The sequence below is a fragment of the Tenrec ecaudatus genome, chromosome 16, assembly GCF_050624435.1.
Source record: "Tenrec ecaudatus isolate mTenEca1 chromosome 16, mTenEca1.hap1, whole genome shotgun sequence".
Classification (NCBI taxonomy): domain Eukaryota; kingdom Metazoa; phylum Chordata; class Mammalia; order Afrosoricida; family Tenrecidae; genus Tenrec; species Tenrec ecaudatus.
This window is the reverse complement of record NC_134545.1, coordinates 28,852,765-28,875,339: the sequence shown is the minus strand read 5'-3', so window position 1 is coordinate 28,875,339 and position 22,575 is coordinate 28,852,765. Positions and strand designations below refer to the sequence as shown.

At 49.1% G+C, this 22,575-nt stretch overlaps 1 protein-coding gene across 1 annotated transcript in view; it reads left to right on the top strand.

The window, feature by feature from the left end:
- SEZ6L (seizure related 6 homolog like) overlaps window positions 1-1,037 on the top strand; it is an 87,610-nt gene extending 86,573 nt beyond the window's left edge. The window contains exon 16 of the mRNA XM_075533415.1: window positions 917-1,037. Coding sequence (XP_075389530.1) covers window positions 917-946 — 30 coding nt within the window. The 3' untranslated portion in view covers window positions 947-1,037. The remainder of the gene's footprint in view (window positions 1-916) is intronic.
- Window positions 1,038-22,575: the final 21,538 nt, after the last annotated feature.

Below are 22,575 nucleotides of genomic sequence, written 5' to 3'. Positions count from 1 at the left end.
AGGTTTGAGCCCCTTGTCACAGCCTCTGGGTTGGGCGTCTGCCTCTTTCTCAGTGGCCCTTTGAGTACGATGTCCTCCTCTGGGGACTGGCTCCTCTGAAAAGGTGTCCAAAGTCTCCCCGTCTCACTTCAAAGGAGCATTCTGGCTGGTGGATTTAGCCTTCTTCACCGGGTCTTCTCCAGCCTCCCTTAGTCAGCGTCCAGTTTTCACATGCAGATGAGGTGATTGAAAAGACCACGGTTTGGGCCGGCAGCACCCTAGTCCTCAAAAGTGACCCGGCTGCTCCTGGAAATGCCGGTGGTATACTTCCAGCGTGGCAGCCACACGCGAGCCACCACAGTCAACAAACTGGCACACAGGTCCTAGCTTTGATTTAATTCATAGTTGTCAGTGGGTGCATTAGTGAGCCAACTAGCTAACAACAAGCATGGATTTGTTCCTCAGCATGTCGGTGGCATCTTTAACTCATCCCAACAGGGTGATGCTCCTGGTCTGAGCCTTGGACTGGCTGGTTGTTGGCTGGAGGGCCCAGCTCTGCTTCCCAAATCTTTCCTCCTCGTCCTGAGATGAAAGGTGGGCAGAGTGCTGCTCAGGGTCACTGCAGACGTGCTTGGCACAAGTCTCAGCCCCCTGCTGTGCCATTGTCCTTTTAGGAGCATAAGGGCGACCCGCCACCCCCACCCCCACCACCACCACCACCAATGGTCTGTTGAAGCCTCACCCCTGAACCTGAGACTGTGACCCTGCTTGGGGAAACCGGCCCTTTCCTTGAAGATGCTCTCTGCCAGCTCGCATCAGAGGAGGGTGGCCCTAAGAGAGTGGTAACTCAGCCAGTTAACTCAGGTGTATAGGCACCCCCTCGCCCACACCCCCCCCCCCCAAGGGTCTACTAACTCTGTGCTTCTCTCCCTCACAGGAAACCAGAGAATACGAAGTCTCCATCTAGGGAGGCTGCACTTGGAAGGGAACTCACACGGGTGAACTCAGCCCCCACCTCCCTCCCGAGACCCATCCTGGGACCATGTGGCATTCAATTGAACCCCTCAAGCATCAATTGTCTTTTCTGTTGACTCTTTCTCGGAGAATCCTGTCTCCTTCCCTGTATTTATTCTATTTAAACTGCCGAGGTCGGACGGTGAGCAGGGGCTGAAGCCGCCAGGGTCCTGTTCTGGCTTCAGCTCTAAAGGACGGTGGAAGATTTTGCAAGACAACAAAACCCCGTGGTGGTGGAGGCAGCAGGGAAGCAGCCGGGTGTGGGTGGAGGCTGCATCCGGTTGCATGCATCTGTGGGGGCGTGGTCCTGGTGTTTTCAGTTCTAACCCAAATTCCAAATTAGGAACTTCTGGGTCGTGCAAATCCTTAACATGCTCAACTGCTAGTCAGGAGATTAGGGGGTTGAAACCATCTAGAGATGCTTCAGAAGAAAGGCTGGGTGATCTACTTCCCTCCTCCCATCTCCCTTCCCCTCCCCCCCACCAAAACAAACAAACAAAAAACAGCCATTGAAAATATCTTGGAGCACAGCCGTCCTCAGCAGTGGGGCTGGTTTTCTTCCGGGTTGGAAAGGGGCGTTCTTGTTGGGTTAACTGGGGTTGGAACTTAGCCTGGCTACTCACACAGGTCTGCCCCAAAGTTCTGTGTCCTCGCCTATAAAGGGACCAGCTGCTAGGAGGTCTTGTCACCCTCCATCCTAAAGGCCTTCTGAAGACACCCAATGTACGTGTTCCATGGACATTCCCTTGTACCCCCTGACCTCGCCGGACTCTGGCATGGGAAGGAAGTGTTTCCTTCCTTTCTAGAGAGGTGATGCGTGACCCAGGAGAGTTGTCTGGGAGGATGAGGGATGACGCATTGGGTAGGGGTGGAGTTGGGTGAGGGAGGTCAGCTAATAAAATCTTCCCCTTTTGTGACATTCCTTGGATGATGAAAAAGCAGGACATTGACACTCCGCGTGTGTTTGGGAAGCCACCTCCTGGAACTCAGAGGTCAGCTCTGCTCTTCTGGGATGCTAGAACACCTTCACCTTCTGGGTGGGACAGAACAGTCCCACCTTCAGAACAAACTTTCAATCCCATGCTGAGGGGAGGGAGGAGTCTCAGAGGAAATCACGTTTCCATGCCCTGAGACCCCGTGCAGATGTTGGAAGGCATCAGAGTTCACAGAGCAGGAGCCAGGAGTTGGCCCCAGGGGACTATAGAAAGAGGAGTCCACCACACACCCAAAGCCTGCAGAGGAGCCAAGGGAGGACGTCAGTGAGCAGGAACACACACCCCTCCCCCGCACCATGTTGCTCCTGTTTCTACCAGGGTCCTTTCTAAACAGCCCCAGAAACTCACAGGGGCAGTTCTGCGCTCTAGTATAGGGTCACTATGAGTGAGCGTTGACTCTATGGCAGTGAGTTGGGGTTTCACCCTACCCAGAGGGCCAGTGGGTGTGTGACTCTATGGTAGATGCTTTCCTACCAGTATAGAGGAGGCTGGGTGTATAAGGGCCAGGAGTGACAAGGAATGGGAGGTGGGTTCACTTCCTGGGACCACATGTGGTTAGGGATTGGCTCAGAGAGGACACCAGCTCAATGGCCCACTCACCCTCTGATTGCTTTGAAGCAAGGAAAGCCCTTTGGATCTGCCGTCCCAGTGGGCGAGTGGCTGGGAGTCCGCACTGGGGAGCTCTCTGAAATACCTGTGTGGGCAAGATAGGGCAGTGCACTGCACACACCGTGCCCATCGGAGCTTGGATCTCCATCTTTGGACTCTAAATCTCATCTGTGTGCATGCTCCTTCACGGGGTGTACGTTCAAGGCACACAACAAGAAGCGATCCCGAAAGCTCACCCCGTTTAGTAAAAGGACCAGAGGAGAACCATCCCAGGCCAGTCACACAGTTGCGACAGAGGCCAGGTTTGGTAAAAGCCCAACAAAGCAAAGCACGTAACGCCGTTGTTGAAGGGCCCCCTGTTTCCACGCCCGGTAGATCCGCACCCTAACCCCGGGTCCCCCAGAAAGAACATCGCCTCACTGCACTAGATTTCAGAACAGAGTCTGTTAGATGCAGACTAAACCAGGACAACATAGAAACGCTTTATTCTAACACTACTCCTGAGACCCGCGAGGCCGGGGCCCACGCATTCTTCTTAGAAAAATAGAAAAGGTGTTGATGTTCTTCATCCCCTCTGGAGTCCGCTGTTTTAGTTCTGTCGTTGTAGTGCAGCCCCTGTAACCATGGCAACGTCATCTCCGTTTCTTTTAGCCTAGAGATGGTTCACGTGGGGTCACCTATGTACAGTGTGATGGAACAGGCTGGTGGGTGGCTAGTTTTCTGTTGAAAATATCCGAGTGTGTATTTGTCATACCTAAAGGTGACAAAAAAAAAGTAATCCTCGTGCCAAAAAAACAATCACCGCAATGTACCAGGCATCTCACTTCCATTCCTCTGTCAGTTTTTATAAGATCAAGATGAAAAAAGAGAAAAAAAAAAAAACCATTGGGATGAAATATTTTTGAACAGACTGATCCTCTTAAGAAACTCGACAATGGACAGAAACTTCCTACAAGACACTCTTTGTGTTGTTTTTTTACAAAAAGAAGAAAAATTGTTGTGGGGGTGGGGAGCATTTACAGAGGCCATGAGCTGCGAAGAATGCATGTGATATCGCCTGAATTACATGCTGCTGTATCTAAGCTGGATCTGTCAGCTACTGCCCTGCCTTGAAAACATGCACACACTTGGCCCTCTTCAGCTTCGAGCTCACCCTTTTGCTTATATCCCCCCCACACCCCTTTCTGTTTAGTTTTCCTTTCAGTAAAATCATTTAGTCAAGACGAATATTCTGTTTGTTGTCTGATACCATCCATGTTTAGTTCCTGAGACATGCTCTCTGTATGACGTTTGACGGCAGCGCCTGGGAAAAGCTACAGGCTGAGAGCTGTGGAACTGGTCGGAAGACAACCCAGCAACTCCACCGCGGAGGGGCAGAGCTTCCGGGGAGGAAATGACGCAGCAAATTTAAGGCGCTGGGTTGTCTAAGGCAAGAGCCGGCGTCGTGGGCCAACATGCCCTTTCCTTGGGTGACTTCAAGGGCATGGCTGCCCTAGGCCCTTGGGTAGGCATGGTGGGGAAGGTTATTCGAGGTGTTTGGCATTCCCAAGGCTAAGCTTTCTCTCCCGGGAGATTTTCCTTTTCATTTTATCCCCCCACACCATGAAAAGCAAACCAAACTTTCTAAGCTAGAATAATGAACAAAGTCATTTTCCACTTTGTATATATTGATGCTAATAAAACAAGTGAGAAAAAAAATCCAGACTAGGGAGTTTTTGTTACCGGTCTTTCAGGAGGGCACCAACGGAGGTATTTCCAGGATTGGGGCTGACACTTTGAGATACATGAAGGGCTGAGACATCTACAATGGTTCCGGGAAGAGTTGGGAGTGTTGGGGAACAGGACAGATCTAAGACACGGAATCCATCAGACACACCATCATCTTCTCCATTGCCCTAGAAACGCAAGGGGTCCACCCCTTCAGAGCATATGCGCCACAATGGTTACCCAGAAGTCTTGCGATCGAAAATGGAAGGATATTTTCACTCCTCTTAGGTTCTAGCCCTGTTCACATTAGCCCGATGGTGGAGGAGCCCTGGTGAGTAGTGGCAGGGGGCTCAATGGCTAACCAGAAGAATACGGGTCGGAACCCACCGGCAGTTTTGTTTTGTTTTTTTAAACAAGAAGTTTATTTAAACAACTAGACACTTGACTTGAAGAAAACTATCCAGGCTTCATTTCTTTGAGAGTAATTTACCCCTACTTAAAGACAGATTGCCCTACATGTAACAACTACGTACAAAAACAGTTATAAAATTGTCCTTGGGGGGGGGAAAAGAAAAAATAATTGTCCTTGGTTTTACAATGATAAATGAAAAACATTAAAATTCTCCAATCCAATAAGGTATGCAAGGATTTTTTTATGTCGTTGTGCTTTTGTTTTTGTTAAACAGTGAGAGCAAAATAACTTACTGGAATATAGAGAGAGGAGCTGAGTGAGCATGCTGCTGATGGCGAGGGGGGGTTTCACAGAGCCAGTGTTTCCCATCCCATCTCCACTTGGTGTCGATCAAAACATACCACTGGCCATTTAGTAAAAAAATAAATAAACAAAGGGGAAAATGCAATATGCGTGTGCACACGCACCAGTTACTTTATGTATAATAAAGAAATGGGGAAGGAGAAATAAAAGAGAAAACGATACTGTAGCCGTCAGCAGGTGGTGGAACCAAATTGTGGTTTTCTAATAGAGAATGTTTCTTGGTCGGTAGGAAGAGAGTTCTGGAGGAAAGGAGCAGGCTCCCTTTTAGAAGACGCCTCCTGTCTGCTGCTGGAACACATCCATTGTATCTTCACCCTCCATTTCCAACTGTGCGGTGTGTCTGTTTCTTTGATTGGCTGTCCATCACATCGGAATCTGATCTGCCTCATTGACAAACCCTGTCGTTCACAAGAGGCTTTCCTTAGTTTGCTAAGTGGCGTGTGCCTCTTCAACTTAAACTGCACCACGGAACCATCCTGCCCGCCACCTTCAAATTCATGTGATCGTTGTGCTCAGTCTTGACTCCTTCCTTGGGTTTCTCGTTGGCCATGGCGAGTGCCGAAGTCTCCTCAGCTGCCGCTTCACCGTGCAGATAGGAGCTGGAGGCACAGGGAATCCAGGGTGGATGGTACCTTCAGGACCAGGGTGTGAGGGGCGATACTGAGAGAGCAGAGGGAGAGTGGTTTGGAAAGGGGGAACCAATTACAAGGATCTACATGTGACCTCCTCCCTGGGGGACGGACAACAGAAAAGGGGGTGAAGGGAGACGCCGGATAGGGCAAGATATGACAAAATGATCATCTATAAATTATCAAGGGCTCATGAGGGAGGGGGGAGCGGGGAGGGAGGGGGGAAATGCAAAGGGCTTAAGTGGAGAGCAAATGCTTTGAAAATGATTAGGGCAAAGAATGTACTGATGTGCTTTATACAATTGATGTATGTATATGTATGGATTGTGATAAGAGTTGTATGAGCCCCTAATAAAATGTAAATAAAAGAGGTACCAGGTTCACACCAAAGGAGCACACAGGCAGCTCCAGGAGCGGCAGAAGGAGGCGGCAGTCCCCACCGGCAGTTTTATGGGAGGAAAGGCCGGGTGGTCTTCTCACCTGAAGATTGTCCTTGTTACGAGGGGCCATCCAGGTGCCTCTGACTCGCGGTGAGCCCGTGGACAGAAGGAAACGCTGCTTGTTCCTGCAGCGGCCTCGCCATTGCTGTGCTTGAACCCATTGCTGCAGCCAGCTCAGTGACGTCTGCCTCCTTGTCGCTGACCTTCTTCTTTGCCAGACGTGGTGTCTTTTCTAGGGACTGGACTCTCCTTGTAACCTGTCCACAGTCTATGAGACCAAGTCTTGTCATCCCTGCCTCTCAGGTGCACTCTGACTCTACCCCCAACCCTGTTCTGTTGTCTTCTGCTGGCGGCTCATCCACACACACATTGATGCCTCTGTGGTCTTCCTTACTCATGGTGCAGCCTCTCATGCCTGACATGACTTGAGATCCTGGCTTGTGTGGGAGGCACCTTACTCCTCGAAGTGACTTCTCGGCTCTTCAGCGTGTGACAGAGATCTTGTCAGCAGATTTGCCCAGTGCAATGTGGCATTCGGTTGATTGCCTGCTGTTTCCATAAGACTTCCTGATGAATCCAAGTGAAAGGAAATCTTTGATGACGTCCATCTTTTTTCCACCTATCAGGATGTTGTCCGTGGCTCACGTATGAGGATTCTTGTTCTCTTGACACCGACGTGTGCTCCACACTGAAAGCTACTTCAAGTCCTCTTCACGTCCAGTAAACCAGGTCATACCGTATGCATGCCACAGGTGCTCAATGAGCCTTCCTCCAATCCTCATACCCCCTCTTCCTATACTCCAGGTTCCCAGATTATGTGTTCCGCACACACTGCATCAGTATGGACGACCCATCCCAACTTTGACCTACATATTTCATATTCTCTTCAAACAACTGCCTCTCAACCTGTGTACCGCTCCCACCTGAGCCCAATTCCGTGTTCTGGAATTCCCTCTGTGGCCCCTAGAAGATGACAGTCGAGGGAACCAGATGGGGTGGTTCAATACTGTCTGCTAAGGCCACTGTGAAGCAAACTTGACTCCGTGACATCACCACAGTCCCTGCAGTTGGCTTCCTCCACAGCAAGCGTTAAGACAGAGATTCAAGTGCAAATAAGCTTTTTCCAGGTGACCGTACAAAATATCAGGAGGGGGAGGAGATGCGATGGGTCACCAGAAAAGGAAGGAAGCCCGTCAAAGACCACTGACCAAGCACATTCCCAGAGAAGGTGTCTAGAGCGCCATCCTTCTGGGGAATTGGGGGAGATCTGGTACAACAAGCCTCAGCGTCACTCCGCATGAAGGAGAAGAAGTTGAGATAGTCACCCACCAATTCCCACCTGTCACTGAATGAGGACTGCTTCTGGAAGGCATTACATCCTAGAAACCACTGCTGCGTTCTGCTTCCACAGGAAGCCCCCAGAAGGGTGTATGTGTTTCTAAGTGGCAGTGGCTCGAGCAGAGTTAAGGAAGAGTGGGCACGGTGAAGCGCCAAGGGGATGTCGGCAAGACACCCAACAGTATCTCTTGTTCTTGTTGATGCTGTTAAGCTGCCAACTCGTGGCCACTGTGTGCACAATAGAGCCAAACACCACCAGGTCCTGCATCGGCCTCACAAACACGGCTGTGTTGAGAGGCATTGTGACAATCCCTGTGTCAGTCGGCTCCTTGAGAGGCGTCCTCTTTTGTCCGACTACTTTACCAAGCATGATGTGCTTCGTCAAGGCCCAGTCCCTCCTTATAACATGTCCAAAGTACGTATGATGAAATCTCACCATCTTCCCTTCCGAGGAGCATGTAGGCTGTACTTTGTCCAAGACAGATCTGTTCGTTCTTCTGGCAGCCCATGATACACTCAGTAGTCTCCTCCAACATCATGGCTCATCAGTTCATCCCCAGTCTTCCTTATTCGTTGTCCAGTTTTCACATGCATTCGAGGTAAGTGAAACTACCGTGGCAGCCTGTGTGATCCAAGGATGATAAATAATAAAATCCAAATGTGAAGGAGGGAGTGGTATCAGAACTTAACTTGTGAACACCCAATTTTCAGGAGGCTATGGATGGCAGTGGGAGCCCCAAATCCATTTGCAGGGTCCCCACATGGAGTAAGTCTCCAGTGAATTCCCCCTGACCATAGTCGGGGCGTGTGAATAACCTTGTCAGCAGACAGAGAGTATTGTAAGCTTGATTATGGCAGATGTAATTAGGTTAAAATAGAATACCTGGCCATTTGATCTCTGTTTGGACCCATTTTAAATATGTTCTAGTTTTTAATACTCCCTGCTTGTTTCATTTTTCCTCTGATTTAGTTTGTTTATTTTTTACTATTGTTGTGAGGCATATAGATAGATAGATAGATAGATAGATAGATAGATAGATAGATAGATAGAGAGAGAGAATATGAAGTCAAGGATAGGCAAACATAGAGAGACAGTAACTGTTGTAATGGCTTATTGGGGATATGAGGAAGAGGTCAGAGGTGGGAGGGAAATGGGGGGCAAATCATGAATACAAGAAGGGAGAAAATGTCCTAGAACTGACTGTAGTGATGTTTACACAACTCTTCTTAATACATCTACAGATGTGTAAGCTAGGTTAATTATATCTCAATAAGACTTCTTTTCTTTTTTAAAAATAAAATCCTTTTATTGGGGGCTCTTACAGCTCTCATAAAAATCCATACATCAATTGTATCAAACACATTTGTACACATGTTGTCATCATCATTTTCCAAACATTTTATTTCTGCTTGAGCCCTTGGTATCAACTCCTCTTTTTTTCTCTCCCTCCCCCCTCCCAACCTCATGACCTCTTGATAAATTACACATTATTATTATTTTCATATCTTACACCATCCATTGTTCCTGCTGTTCATACTCCTGGGGTGGGAGCAGTTATACATTGTGACGGGGTCCCCATTTCTCTCCCCTTCTCCCCCCATCTTCCCCCTACCCTCATGGTATCATTATTCCTATTATTGTTCCTGAGGGGTTCATCTATTCTGGATTCCATGTTTCGAGAGCTTTCATCTGTCCGGGTTTGTAAGGTTGACCTGGGGTCATGATAGTGGGGGGCAGAATTAAAGAACTAGAAGAATATAGTGTTTTGTTGGTCTATGCTGCACCCTGACGGACTCATTCCTCCCTTGTGAGCCTTTTGTGAGGGGATGTTCAATTGCCTATAGATGGGCTTTGGGTCTCCACTCCAATATCCATCATTTGCATCAATATAATTGATTGTTTTGGATCTTCTGATGCCTGATCCCGTCAATACCTCATGATCACAACAGTTGGTGTGCTTCTTCCATGTGGTGTGTTTCTTCCATGTGGGCTTTGGTGCTTCCATGCTAAATGGCCACTTGGTTAACTTCAAGCCTTTAAGACTCCAGATGTTGGGAACAACAAGTGATTCAAAACCAGGAGGCAAGGAGGGTGTGGGAGGCCTTGTAGGGATTGATCAAGGGCAATGTAACCAAGTGGAATTATTGAAACCCAAATGAAGTCTGAGCATGACAGTGGGACAAGAGGAAAGTAAAAGGAAATAGAGGAAAGACTTAGGAGGCATAGGGCATTTATAGAGGCCTAAATAAAAGCATGTACATATGTAAATATATTTATATGTGATGATGGGGAAATAGATCTATGTGCATATATTTATAGGTTTAGCATTAAGATAGGAGATGGACATTGAGCCTCCATTCAAGTACTCCGTCAATAGAACACTTTGTTCTATTAAACTGACATTTCATGATGCTCACCTTCCCGACACCATCACTGAAGACAAATGTGTACATAAGCAAATGTGGTGAAGAAAGTTGATGGTGCCGGGCTATCAAGAGATATAGTGTCTGAGGTCTTTTAAGACTTGAAGGTAAACAAGCAGCCATCTAACCCAGAAGCAACAAAGCCCTCATGGAAGAAGCACACCTGCCTGTGTGATCATGAGATGTCAAAGGGATCAGGTATCAAGCATCAAAGAACAAAAAATCAAATCATTGTGAATGAGGGGGCATGCATATTGGGGACACAATGCTCATCTGTAGGCAACTGAACATCACTTTGAAGAGGGGTCACGGGGAGGACACAAGCCACTCAAGGTGCAGTGTAGCATCGATGAAGCACACAACTTTCCTCTAGTTCTTAAATGCTTCCTCCCCCACCCCACCCCCACTCTCATGATCCCAAGTCTACCTTACAAATCTGGTCTGGCTAGCTCAGAGGATGTGCAACTGGTACAGACAGGAACTGGAAACCCAGGAAATCAAGGACATATGATCCCTTCAGGATCAGTGGTGAGAGTGGAGATACCGGGAGGGTGGAGGGAAAGTGGGGTGGAAAGGGTGAAATGATTACAAGGATCTACATATGACCTCCTCCCTGGGGGATGGACAACAGAAAAGTGGGTGATGTGAGATGTTGGACAGCGTAAGATATGATAAATTAATAATAATTCCTAAATTATCAAGTGTCCATGAGGGAAGGGGGAATGGGAAGGGAGGGGGGAAATGAGGAGCTGATACCAAGGGCTCAAGTAGAAAGCAAATGTTTTGAGAATGATGATGGCAATAAATGTACAAATGTGCTTGGCACAATGGATATATATATATATATATATATATATATATATATATATATATATATATATATATATATATATATATATATATATATATATATTGATAAGAGTTGTATAAGCCCCCAGTAAAATGATTTTTTTTAAAAACACCTCAGAAGCTATATCTTTTAATAGCCGAACACCATTAGCTTTCTTCACCACATTTGCTTATGCACCCATTTTTACTTCAGCGATCAAGTTGGGAAGGTGAGCATCACAGAATGCCAGGTTAGTAGAACAAAGTGTTCTTGCATTGAGGGAGTACTTGAGTAGAGACCCAATGTCTGCCTGCTACCTGAATACTTAACATTTAAATATATGTACATAGACCTATACCCCTATCTTATCATTATATATTAATATATTTACATATTACATGCCTATATTTATACCTCTGTAAATGTGTTCTGTCTCCTAGTTCTTTCCACTTTCCTCCCATACCACTATCATGGTTGACTTTCATTCGGCTCTCAGTACTTTCTCTTGGCTACATTGCACTTGATCAAACCCCACCAGGCAATCTATGCCTTCCTCCCATCAACTTCAGACCTCTTGTTGTTCCTTTGTCCCTGGGTTTTACTGTCTCCCCTCTCCCTTTGCCCCACCTCCAAAACTTTTTTTTTTAAGAAGAAACTACCATGGCTTTGGTCAGCATCCCCTACATGTATGTTACCAAAGTCTATCATCAATCAGTTCATCAGAGTATATTCTCATGGGTCCCCTAAGTGGTACAAATGGAACTACTAACTGAAAGGTCAGTGGTTCAAGCCCACCCATGTCATGTGGAATAAAAACCTAATGCTCTGATTCTGAAAAGGCTGCCGCCATTTAAAACCCCACGGAGCTCGCTTCCAGTCCATGACACGTAGGATCGGCATGAGTCGGGATCAACTCAACAGCAATGATTTTTGTTCTTTTGTTTTTTATGGGACCTCCATGGTAGTGTTGTGGTGTGCCATCAACTTGAGCCCAATGTAAAAGACTATGAGACAGTGCAGCTGACCCAAGCCCTCGTCTTTTCCATCACCTCCTAAGCTTGGGAACATTGGACTTTGAACAAGGAAGACTTGTTCAATGGAGAACCGGTGCCCTTGAATGATGGTGCTGGTGAAGAACATTGACAGTACCGTGGACTGCCCGAAGACCCAACAAGCTGGTCCTTGAAGAAGCACAGCCAGAAGGACTCCGTAGCCTCAAGGATGGGGAGACTTTGACCCAGGTACTTTGAACATGTTGGCGTGAGAAACCAGTCCCTGGAGAAGGACATCGTGCTTGATAAAGTAGAGGGGCAACGAAAAAGAGGAAGCCCTTCAGCAAGATGGGTGGACACAGTAGCTGCAACCATGGGCTCAAACATAGCCATGGTGGTAAGGATGGCATTGAACCTGGCGGTGTTTCCTTCTGTTGTACTGAGGGTCACAGCGAGTCAGAACTGCTTGAAGAGGACCTCACAACAGCAAGAATGGAAGAGGTTGGCCTTGTACTGGCCCCGGTGTTTTTAAAGGGCCTGTACTTGATACAACCATACTTGAATCCCTTGCCACGAGTCCCTCCCACTGCAAGGTGAACCCAGAATAGGTCTGCTCCAGAGGGTTTTCAATGTTCTTACTCTCCAGGTCTGTCCTTCCACAGCATCACGGGGTCGCTGACATCACCAATCTTTGGGCTAGTGGTCAAACCCAAGTCATGTGTGCCACCAGCAACCTGTGATAGACACAAAGCATGATAGTTCATTAGACCAACACCCATCATGGAGTAAAAGTTATGGCTCCGTTGCATCTGCTAGAGGAGACCTGGGAACCTAGTGGTCACCCAATTGGGCTGCGACCCACAAGGGCCGTCTGCAGATCAAAACCACCAGTGACTCTGAAGGAGAAAGACAGGGGCTTTCTACTTCTGTAAAGAGTTACAGTCTCAGAAACGCACAGGGGCAGTCCTGCTCTGGCCTGTAGGGTCTTTATGAGCTAGCATTAACTCAGTGGCAGGGGATTTAGTTTTGTTTCCAGATCTGCGAGTGTATGAGCGGAAGGAGAATTTCAAAGTAGGCCCTAACGACAAAGATCAGGTGTGAATGAGCAACATCACCTGCCAAGTGCTGCCAGCGTTCCAACCCGTAAGATTCCCATCAAATCCCAGTCCCGGTGCGCTCGCTCGCCCGCCATAATGTGACTTAATGAGACATTACTAACCCTGTGCACGAATGCAAGCCCTGGTGATGTGGTGGTTATGCGTTGGGCTGTGATCCACATGGTCAGCCGTTCAAACCCATCAGCAGCTCCACGGAAGAAAGACTGGGCTTTCTACTCCCATAAGCAGTTGCAGTCTCAGAAACCCACAGGGGTTGACTATGACTCAATACTGACTTAATGACAGTGAGTTTGCTTGTTTGTGTTATACAAAAAGTGACACGGGATAAAAAATCTTGTCTTAACATTAATTTCTTGGTTTCAAAGATTTTGTGTGTGTGTGTGTGTGTGTGTTTTAATTTACATGCATTTTGTTTCAGATCACCCATTTCAATCCCTTCGCTGTAGCATCACGTGATACGTTTTTTTGTGCCAACATGGCACCTGGAGGAATATATGGGTGGAGTTTAGCCTGTCAATCAGGTCACAGCTCGATGACCTTCTTTAGAGGTGCAACCCAGATTAATGGCTCTCTGGAGGCCGGCCCCCTCTCTCTCTGCCTTCCCCTTCCTGTCGAGGAGCCACGCTGAGCCCTGTGTGAGCCCTGTGATGTGGCCACCACCATTGGATCCACACAGCTCTGCACCCACCAGCCTGTGATCTTCCTGCATTCTGCATCATTGCATGAGGCTGTGTGACTAACATCGTACTTATGGACTTGATCTGGACTAGGTTGGGATGTTTAGTTGATATGTGATTACTTCTTGATATAAAGCTGTCTCTTACACATATATGTGTCACTGAATTAGTTTCTCTAGTCAACCCAGCATAACATACGTCACTTATCCTACTTCTTCCCTGTGTGTCCTGTTTCCCTTCCTACTTCTTTCATAACCCTTTTCCCTGGAAAAAGGGTACCTTTTGTCTTAACTGATTGTTCTAACATGGGGCTGAGTTAGTTAGTTAGTTAGTTAGTTAGTTAGTTAGTTAGTTAGTTAGTTAGTTAGTTAGGTAGGTAGGTAGGTAGGTAGGTAGGTAGATAGATAGATAGATAGATAGATAGATAGATAGATAGATAGATAGATAGATAGATAGATAGATAGATAGATAGTTCAGACTAACTAACTAGTTTGGGGCATTACTTCAGTCTCTATCTGACCAGTCAGCCTGGCCTCTTTTATGCTTTGGGGCTCTGTTCCACAATTCCCTCCCCGCCCACACACACACATACTCTGTTCAACATCTTCTAATGTGGTCCCTTTCAGAGCAGTTGCTAGGAGTGACTGGGCACCATCTAGTTCTTCGGGTCTCAGGGCTGTGGAGGCGGGCATTTGTGTGACTCATTAGTCTATTGGACTCATTGTCTCCATGTGTCTTCAATGTTCATCCTTCTTTCCTCCAGATGAGGAAAGCCCGCTTTTTGTACCTTGGAGGGATGGCTTAAACATTTTCAAAGATGTAGTTTTTATTCCCTTACACTTTCATATAGGTTTTTATTTCTGAAGCTAGGCTGCTTGTGAAATGCTGTCACAGTGCCTGGCACACCTTGTTGTTATTGTCAGTTGCTGAGAAAGTGCTCCATAGTGTGTTAGTATGGGTAGATTAGAGAAACAGATCCAGGGACATCGATGTGTGTATAAGAAAGAGCTCTGTATACAAGAGCAATTGAATATTGAGAAAACATCCTAGCCCGGTCCAGATCAAGTCCAGAAGTCTGAAATTAGTCCATATTTCCAATATCAGTCTGTAAATTCCTCTTCGGACTCACACAACATATGCAATGACACTGAGTGCAGAGAGATCACAGGCCAGTGAGTGGAAAGTCTTGTGGATCCAGTGGCTGTGGAAGCATCTTAGCGCTGGTGTGGGTCTCCACATGGCTCCTCCAGCGCCAAGGTTCTGGATCCATCAGTGTGTCTCCATGTGGCTCTTTGCCAGTAATGTCTCGCCTGGAGTGAGCGTGTGACCCACCTCCAGCTAGCTATTCATCTCCTTAGTGCCTCCAAATGAAGTCATCGAGCTGCGACCTGATTGACAGGCTAAACTCCACCCCTTCACTCCTAAGTCTCAAATTGACAACAGATTATGTAACAACACACACAGGATTTTCTAGGTTGTGGTCTTCAAGGGAGCAAATCATCTGTTCTTAATCTCATGGAGACACAGGGTAGATTTGAATCACCAACCTTTGGGGCACCACTAAGACTCCTTAGGTGGATGAACCCAGTGTTGGGTGAGTGCTGGCTCCTTCTGACCACCAGGGGGCAACCACAGCACAGTTTATCAGAATGCCTTTAGCATCTTAAACACAGCCACAGGCACGGCATGCACTCCCAACGTGTTCTCACTGAACAAGACAGCTGATGAAATATTGATGACTTCCAATAACAGGGTTCAGTTTGAACCCATGTGTCAGCATGGACCTCATCGACATGGGTTTAGTGTGCTTCTAATGTCTCCCTAAACTCCTGCAATCCCCCAGCTCAGGGCTTGCCCCTCTTCCATGTGACCCTCAAGCCTCTGCCCCAGCATGCTTCCTTCCACAGGAACTAAAGCCAAGTTCATTGCCACCAACTGGATTCCCCGTATGTTACAGTCTCGAACCGCCCCGCAGGGTGTATGGGAACAGATCACCAGGCCTTTCTTCTGAGGAGCCCCTAAGTGGGTTTAAACTGCCAACCTTTCCATGGAAGAAAGACCTGGCTGTGTACCCCTGTGGAGACCTAACACTCAAGGAAACCCTGTGGGGCAGCTCTGCTCTGCCATACGGGGTCATGATGAGTCTGACTGACCGGCAACCCAGAGCAACAAAACGGCAGGGCTCAGGCAAATAGAAAATACATTCTGTATGGAGGATACTAAATGAGCCTTCATGGTATAGTGGTTACAAATCGGGCTGCAATCTGCAAGGCCAGCAGTTCGAAACCAGCAGCTGCGCCTTGGGAGAAAAATGAGGTTTTTCTACTCCATAAAGAGTGACAGTCTCAGAAACTCTCGGGAGTAGTTCTACCCTGTCCTGCAGGGTCGGCGCGCACGATGAGTCTGCATTGACTGGATAGCGGTGAGTTTGGGGGGTTGTTAAGAATACTGAAACCCCTGTTAAAAATTCTCTCCTCCAGTTTTCTTTCTCCCCCTTTTCCCTTCTGCTTTCCAGAATCTATCTTTTCAGTCACTGTAAGTCCCTCTTTCCTCTGCCCCATCTATTCTTTCTGTGTGTTTGTCGCTGCTCTTCTCTGGTCCCCTCCCCTCGCCCTCCCTCCTTCCCTCTCTGCCTGTCTTCCTTCCTTACTCTGCTCTCTTCCTTCATCCTGCCTCTCCTCTGTCTCCTTGCCTCTCTTTCTCTGCTTCTCCTTATTTCTCTCTCTCTCCCCTTTTATCCCTCTCCTCTCTCCTTCCATCCCCTCTCCCCTCCCTTTCTCCCCGCTTTCTCTTTCTCTGTCTCCCTCTCTCCTCCCTCTCTTCCCACCTTCCTCCCCTCCTTCTCTGCCCCCTTTCCCTCTCTTCCTCTCCTCTTACTCTCTCACCCCTCCCATCTCTCTGCCCCTCTACCTTTTCTGTCTCCCTCCTCCCCTCTCCCCACTTCTCTCACCCCCTTCCTCTTTTCTCTTCCCCCTCTCTCCCCCCAATCTCTCTGCCCCTCTTTTTACCCCTTCTTTCTCTCCCTCTCCTCCTGTCCCTCCCCACCCCCATCTGCCTCTCCATCTGTCTTGTCATTGTGTTTTCGTCTCTCCCCTCTGTCTTTCTTCCTCAGTGTTTCCATGGGTCTCTTTCTCTTTCTGTCTCTCCCCAATGCTGTCAGCCACCCCTTCTGCCCATCACCCCCTCCTTCCTCAGCCACGTGCACACACCAGCCCCCACTCCGGAAAACACAGCTTCAGGCAGCTCACGTCCACATCCGGCTGGCTGCCCTGAAACCAGGGCACATTTTCATAGCTGGGGTTTCTCTTGCTTCCGTCTCTGTTAAAAAACAAACAAACCAAAAACCACCTCTATTGACCTGTGAGGTTCAAGTGGAAAGCGTGGGGCTCAAGCTCAGGAACACAAGGCTTCTCCGTAGGCTTTGTGTTTGTGAAAGGCCTGTGGAGGCTTTGTGTTTGTGAAAGGTCCATGGAGGCTCCGGGGAGCAGGACAGGCCTGGAAGTCTGGGTGGAAGGACTCCTTGCTGGGTCTGCTGCCTGCTCTGCGCTGCTCTGCCCAGGTGACACCACTCACTGGCACTGAGACTGCTCTGCTTTCTGGAGCCTTGTCAACATGTATACCAGCTGTGCCTCTTAATCCTGCTGAGCCACTCACCACAAATCCCTCTTGTGTCACAATTTGTCAGCTTTGTGTTCGAGCTTAAATGCTGAAGCGCTTGCTTGGCAGAAGGCTGCAGCGTACAGGGGGAACCCTAACTCCATTCTGACTTCAGTCTCCCTTTGGAACCCGCGTGGTGCTGTGCATGATGGACGAGGCTGCTAACCACACAGTCAGAAGTTCAAAACCAGCAGCTGCTCCAAGGGAGCAACATGAGACGGCTTCTGTAAAGAGTTAGTCTCGGCAACCCACAGGGGCAGTTCTGCCCTGTCCTCGAGGGCCCCTCTGGTTAGGCATGGACTCAATGGCAGTGAGTTTGGTTTGAGTTGACCAGCAGCCAGCAGTGTGACAGCTTTCCCCTCAGAAGTTCAGCCAGAATGCCCCTCAAAGTCAAGGACGGCGAGACTTGGTCTCACGTACTTTGTACATGTTGTCAGGAGAGACCAGTTGCTGGCGAAGGATATCCTGCTTGGTAAAGTAGAAGGTCAATGAAAAAGGGAAGGACTTTGACCAGATACACCGTGGCTGCCCCAATGGGCTCGGGCATAGGGACCATGGTGAGGGCGGCGCAGACCAGGCAGTGTTTTGTTCCTTTGTGCACGGGGTCACTAGGGGACAGAACCAACTGGATGGCACTTACAACAACACACACCTGGACCCAACCAGGAAGGTCTCCCAACATCCAAAGGCATCCCAGGAGTTGTAGGGAGCTGGGGAAATATCTCTCCTCTCTTCCTAGTGCATAGAGGTGAAAGCCGCCGGTTCTGAAAGCGCTAACCCCCCCTGAGATGTGTGCGCGAGAAAACCCAGGCTGCGCAGGATGACCCGGGGGCCAGTCATCACGTCTCGTCTGCCAGTGGCTTCACTGGGGAAAGCTGATGGCGAACTGAAGCAGCCACTCGGTGACACGGAGGGGAGCAACATATAGGCAACAACCTCCGCCTGGAGCAAGACTTCCCTTTCTGCATGCTGCTCCCCTTTGGTCCCAGAAGGAGGTGATTTTGCCATTGGCCTTCCCTGACAGACAGACGCACGCTCCCGGTGCTAGCCCATATGTGCTGAACCTGTCACCGCCTCTTCACAACATGGCCGGTTTCCATGGAAACATCGAAGCACTGGCTCTAAAGGCTGATGGAGATTCGAGTCAAGATGTCCAAAGCGCTCCCTCAAACGCATGTGCTAAGACCGGATTTGAAAGAGAAACAAGAGCACGGCCTTGCAAAGAGGACCAAAGGGGAAAGGGGCGAGCCTGGGGACAGTGTGGGCCCTTTTCATAGCGAGCATCTTCCTGAGGAGCAACCCAAAGGAGGCGCCTGACTCAGGCCTACTGGGATTCTCCATCCAACAGGCAGGTAGGTCTGTTTGCTGCTCACAGGCTTCAAATTCTGATGCTGCAGCCACTTGGCTCTTCATTCGCTTGCGAAATGAACCCCAAGTCTCCTGCATGCCAATCTACCTCCTACTCTCGGGGCTAAAAAAAGGGCTCTTGCACTGGCATGGTTACATGTCTGGTTTTCAAACGGGCTCAGGAAGGCAGCCATGGGAGATGGGAGATGACAGCTGCAACTTATCAGCTGTCGGGTGGCGACCCTGAGGACAGGGTTCCGGAAAGCACTCTCTGGCGGACGATACTCGGTGGAGATGCAGCAGAGGGATTTAGGAACTCACTAAAGGCCAGTTGTGATTTGTGACATTTCTCTGATTCCTACTGTCAATGGCACGGTCCTGTTCTGTCCTTTGTTATTGACGCTGGGGACATTGTGTTTGCAAAGTAACTTATCCTTGGAAAACAGTGGGGCTCGAATCCCTTCAGATGAGAGTCTTAGGGATGTGGCGGTGTCCCTGTCCCCTACAAGCCTAACCCTTGGACCAGCAAATATGACTCTGTGCGAAACCAGAGTTCTTGGTATGTTAGCAAGGTTAGGTCAGAGCAGGGTGCGTCCTCAACCTAACTGCTTCTAACCTCAAACTCACTGCCATTGAGTCACTTATGACTCATAGCAACCATACAGGACAGAGAAGAGTCCGTTGGGTTTCTGAGACGGTGACTTTTTATAGAGGTAGAAAGCCTTTTCTTTCTTTCATAGAGAGGTTGGTGGTTTAGAACTGCTGACCATGTGGTTAGCAGCCCAACACAGCACCATTAAGCCACAAGGGCTCCTCGAATCACTTCTATACATGCAAAAACACAGGCCCTCACGCACTGCCATTGAGTCGATGCTGACTCATAGTGACCCTCCAGGACAGCGTACAACTGGCCCTGTGACTTGCCACAACTGTCACTTTTTATGGGAGTAGAAAGCCCTGGCTTTCTCCCACTGATCACTTCTAAGGTATCTTATAAACATGCAAGGAGACATAGTCAGACATGCACAAGGGGAAGGCAGATGCCAAGAAACCCCAGGGGATGGCAAGGAGGGGCTCTAACCGGGAAGGAAAAATCTCCTAGACCCGATGCCTTCGCCTGGACTTCCAGCCTCCAAAGCCGTGTGACAACGGTGGGAGGGTCCTATGCTGTTAAGGCCACACTCACGAGGGAACCTCAAGACCAAGTGTGGCCTCCTCCACATCAACTCCTCTATCTCGGGGCATGGTGTCGAGAGAGAACAGTCCCTGGAGAAGGACATCATGCTTGGTAAAGTAGAGGGGCGGCAAACAGGAGGAAGGTCCTCAACCAGATGGACGGACACAGGGGATGCACAGTGGGCCCAGGCAGAGGAACAGTGGCAAGAATGGTGCCGGACCAGATCGTGTCTCCTTCTGTTGTGCATAGGGTCACTGTGGGTCTGAGCCGACTCAATGGCACCTCCCCGCGACGACACCACCCCACCACCCCCACCCTACAAAAGCAATCAGAAGCAGGCTCTCCTTTCAGACTACTTAGAGTTCAGAATCAGAATCTGAAACCAACAGCAATGAAGCTACCAGCTTTGCTTTCTGCTTCTCCACCCCATCCCCCACCCCCCCGTTGGACTATGAACACAACACACATGCCTGTCACCACCAGCAGCATCTGCTACCGTCAGCAGTCACGTGCGGTGCTTCCAGTTTTCATGCTTCCACCACAGGGATGCGCACAAGAGTGGAATAACATTGCCACCAGTGCAGAGGAAAATCTCGACCTGGCCCACCGACAACGGAGACTGCCTTAGCTCCTTTTCCTTCTCCCAAATCATCCCACCAGCATTAACATAGCTCAAAGTTCCCTGAACACACTTCCCCCTTCCCCCCCTCCCTCCTGGAATCCATTGCCCTGGACCCCAGAGAGTAGGGCTTTCTCGACGCTAGGCATCTTTATGGGAGCGGACTACCTCATCTCTGTCCTGCTGGGGCTGGTGGACTTGAAGCAGAGCTTCTAGACTAAGAAGAACTAGGAAGAAAAGCCCGGAGATCGGCTTCCAAGGATCAGCCAATGAAAACCCTAAGCATATAATAATTAGACCAGCAACTGATCAAGGGGACGGTGCAGGACTGGATAGTGTTCCCTTCCAGTGTGCGCACGGTTGCCAGGAATCTGGGGCTGACTCATTGGCAGCTCGCAATAACACTGGGTGCCAGCAAACCTCTCCAGCAACACCCCCACTCCCTGCCTGCCGCGGGGCTTGGTTATTGCTCCTTGAGCTCTGAGCATGCCCACAGCTTTTACTCTCTCACACCTCTGCTTCACACACACACACACACACACACACACACACACCAATAGCTTCCTTCCAGTTCACTGCTCTGGAGCGCCTACCCACCAAACCAACACAGCACTTGAAATGTTGACCTTTTCCGACGGCAAGGTGGGGAGTGGACAAGGGAGCTACAAAGAGCAGTGGGTGCTGGCAGTAACCAGACTTCTTCGTGCCCATGCAAGTCCTCCTGGAAGTCAGGAGGATTCGGCTGTCAGCAGCCTTGGCAATGGCTGGAGCCTGTGTGCTTTGAGCCGATGCATCCGATGGGGCGGGTGAAGACTATTAAAAGGACCATGGACTGTCGGAAGGACAAAAATCTGTCCTGGAAGAAGTTCAGCCATTGTGCTCCTTAGAAGCCAGGGTGGTGAGACGTTGTCTCCCATACTTTGGACACATTATTAGGAGAACCAGTCCCTGGAGGAAGGCATCATGTGTGGTAAAGAAGAGAGACTAAGAAACAGGAGAAAACAAATATTTGGACGATCTTGAAATCAATCCATGAAGGAACCTCGGTGACGTGGTGGGTTATGAATTGAGAGCTACAAACCACAAAGTCAGTGGGTCCAAACCCCCCCCCCCCCCCCAGAGCCCGGAGGGCAGAAGATGAGGCTCTCTGCTCGGGCGCTGTTCTACGAGAGGATCGCAGTGAGCGGGAACGGGCTCGGTGGCAATGGGTTGGGCTGGAAGCAAATCAACGCCCGTGGAGGCAGCAGGCAAGAGAGCCAGTGACCTAGTGCGTTGGGCAACCCTGATGCCAAAGACCTGGTAAGCATCTTAGAGAGCATGTGTGCCGCTGTGATGAGGAAGATGCCCCTGGGCTGCGCTGCGGTCTTTTACTTCGCCTCCTACACGTGTGGGCACAGAACAGTGAAAGAAGCCCGTAGATAAACTGGTGCCTTTTCATGATGGTGTTGGGGAGGGATACTGGAGGAGAGGTAGAGCCAAAATGTTGGTGAGAAGCCAGGGTGGCGAGACTTTGGGGGACGTACTTTGGCTACATCATCAAGGAAACACCAGGCTCTAGGGAAGGGCATCAGTTGGTCAGGACAAGCAGCAGAGCCCAGCACGAAGGAAGGAACTCTCCATGAGATGGATCGGGGCACAAATGCATCGAGGACCAGGAACCTGGCACAGAACCAGGCAATGTTCGTTCTTCCCCGTCCCTGTCCCCATCCATCTTTCTTGTCACCGTTACCATGCACCATGTAATCTGTGGTCCTCCTTCCTACATTTCCTTAAGATCTGGGTATATGGTGAAACAGCTGTAATATATTCTGTGCAGCCTTGGTGGGGCGCTATCATTCAGTAGTTACGTATGTCTGGCGTCCATGTGAACTTGACTGGCTCCAAGGATAGGGGCTCTCGTAAAGAAGTCTGCTGACGGAGCTCCAGGAGTACAGGAAGTTGCTGTTTCGTGTGTCAGAATGGCGTTCTTAGCACTGTTCATCTTTTGTACCCTCTCCTATAATATCCATGTGATTTGGAGCCAGCTGGCAGCAACAAAAGCCGGGCAGTATGTAAATTACCTGTCTATGTCATCCACTTAATCCTTGTAACAATACCGAGAGGTCAACATTGCGCCTGTGTTTGCAGATGGACAAGAACACTTAAATCAAGCAGAGCAATGAAGAAGGGAGCCCTGAGAAGCCCTGATGCACTCAGCGGTGCTGGAGAAGACTATTAAAAGGATCATGGACTGTCTGAAAAGCCAACAA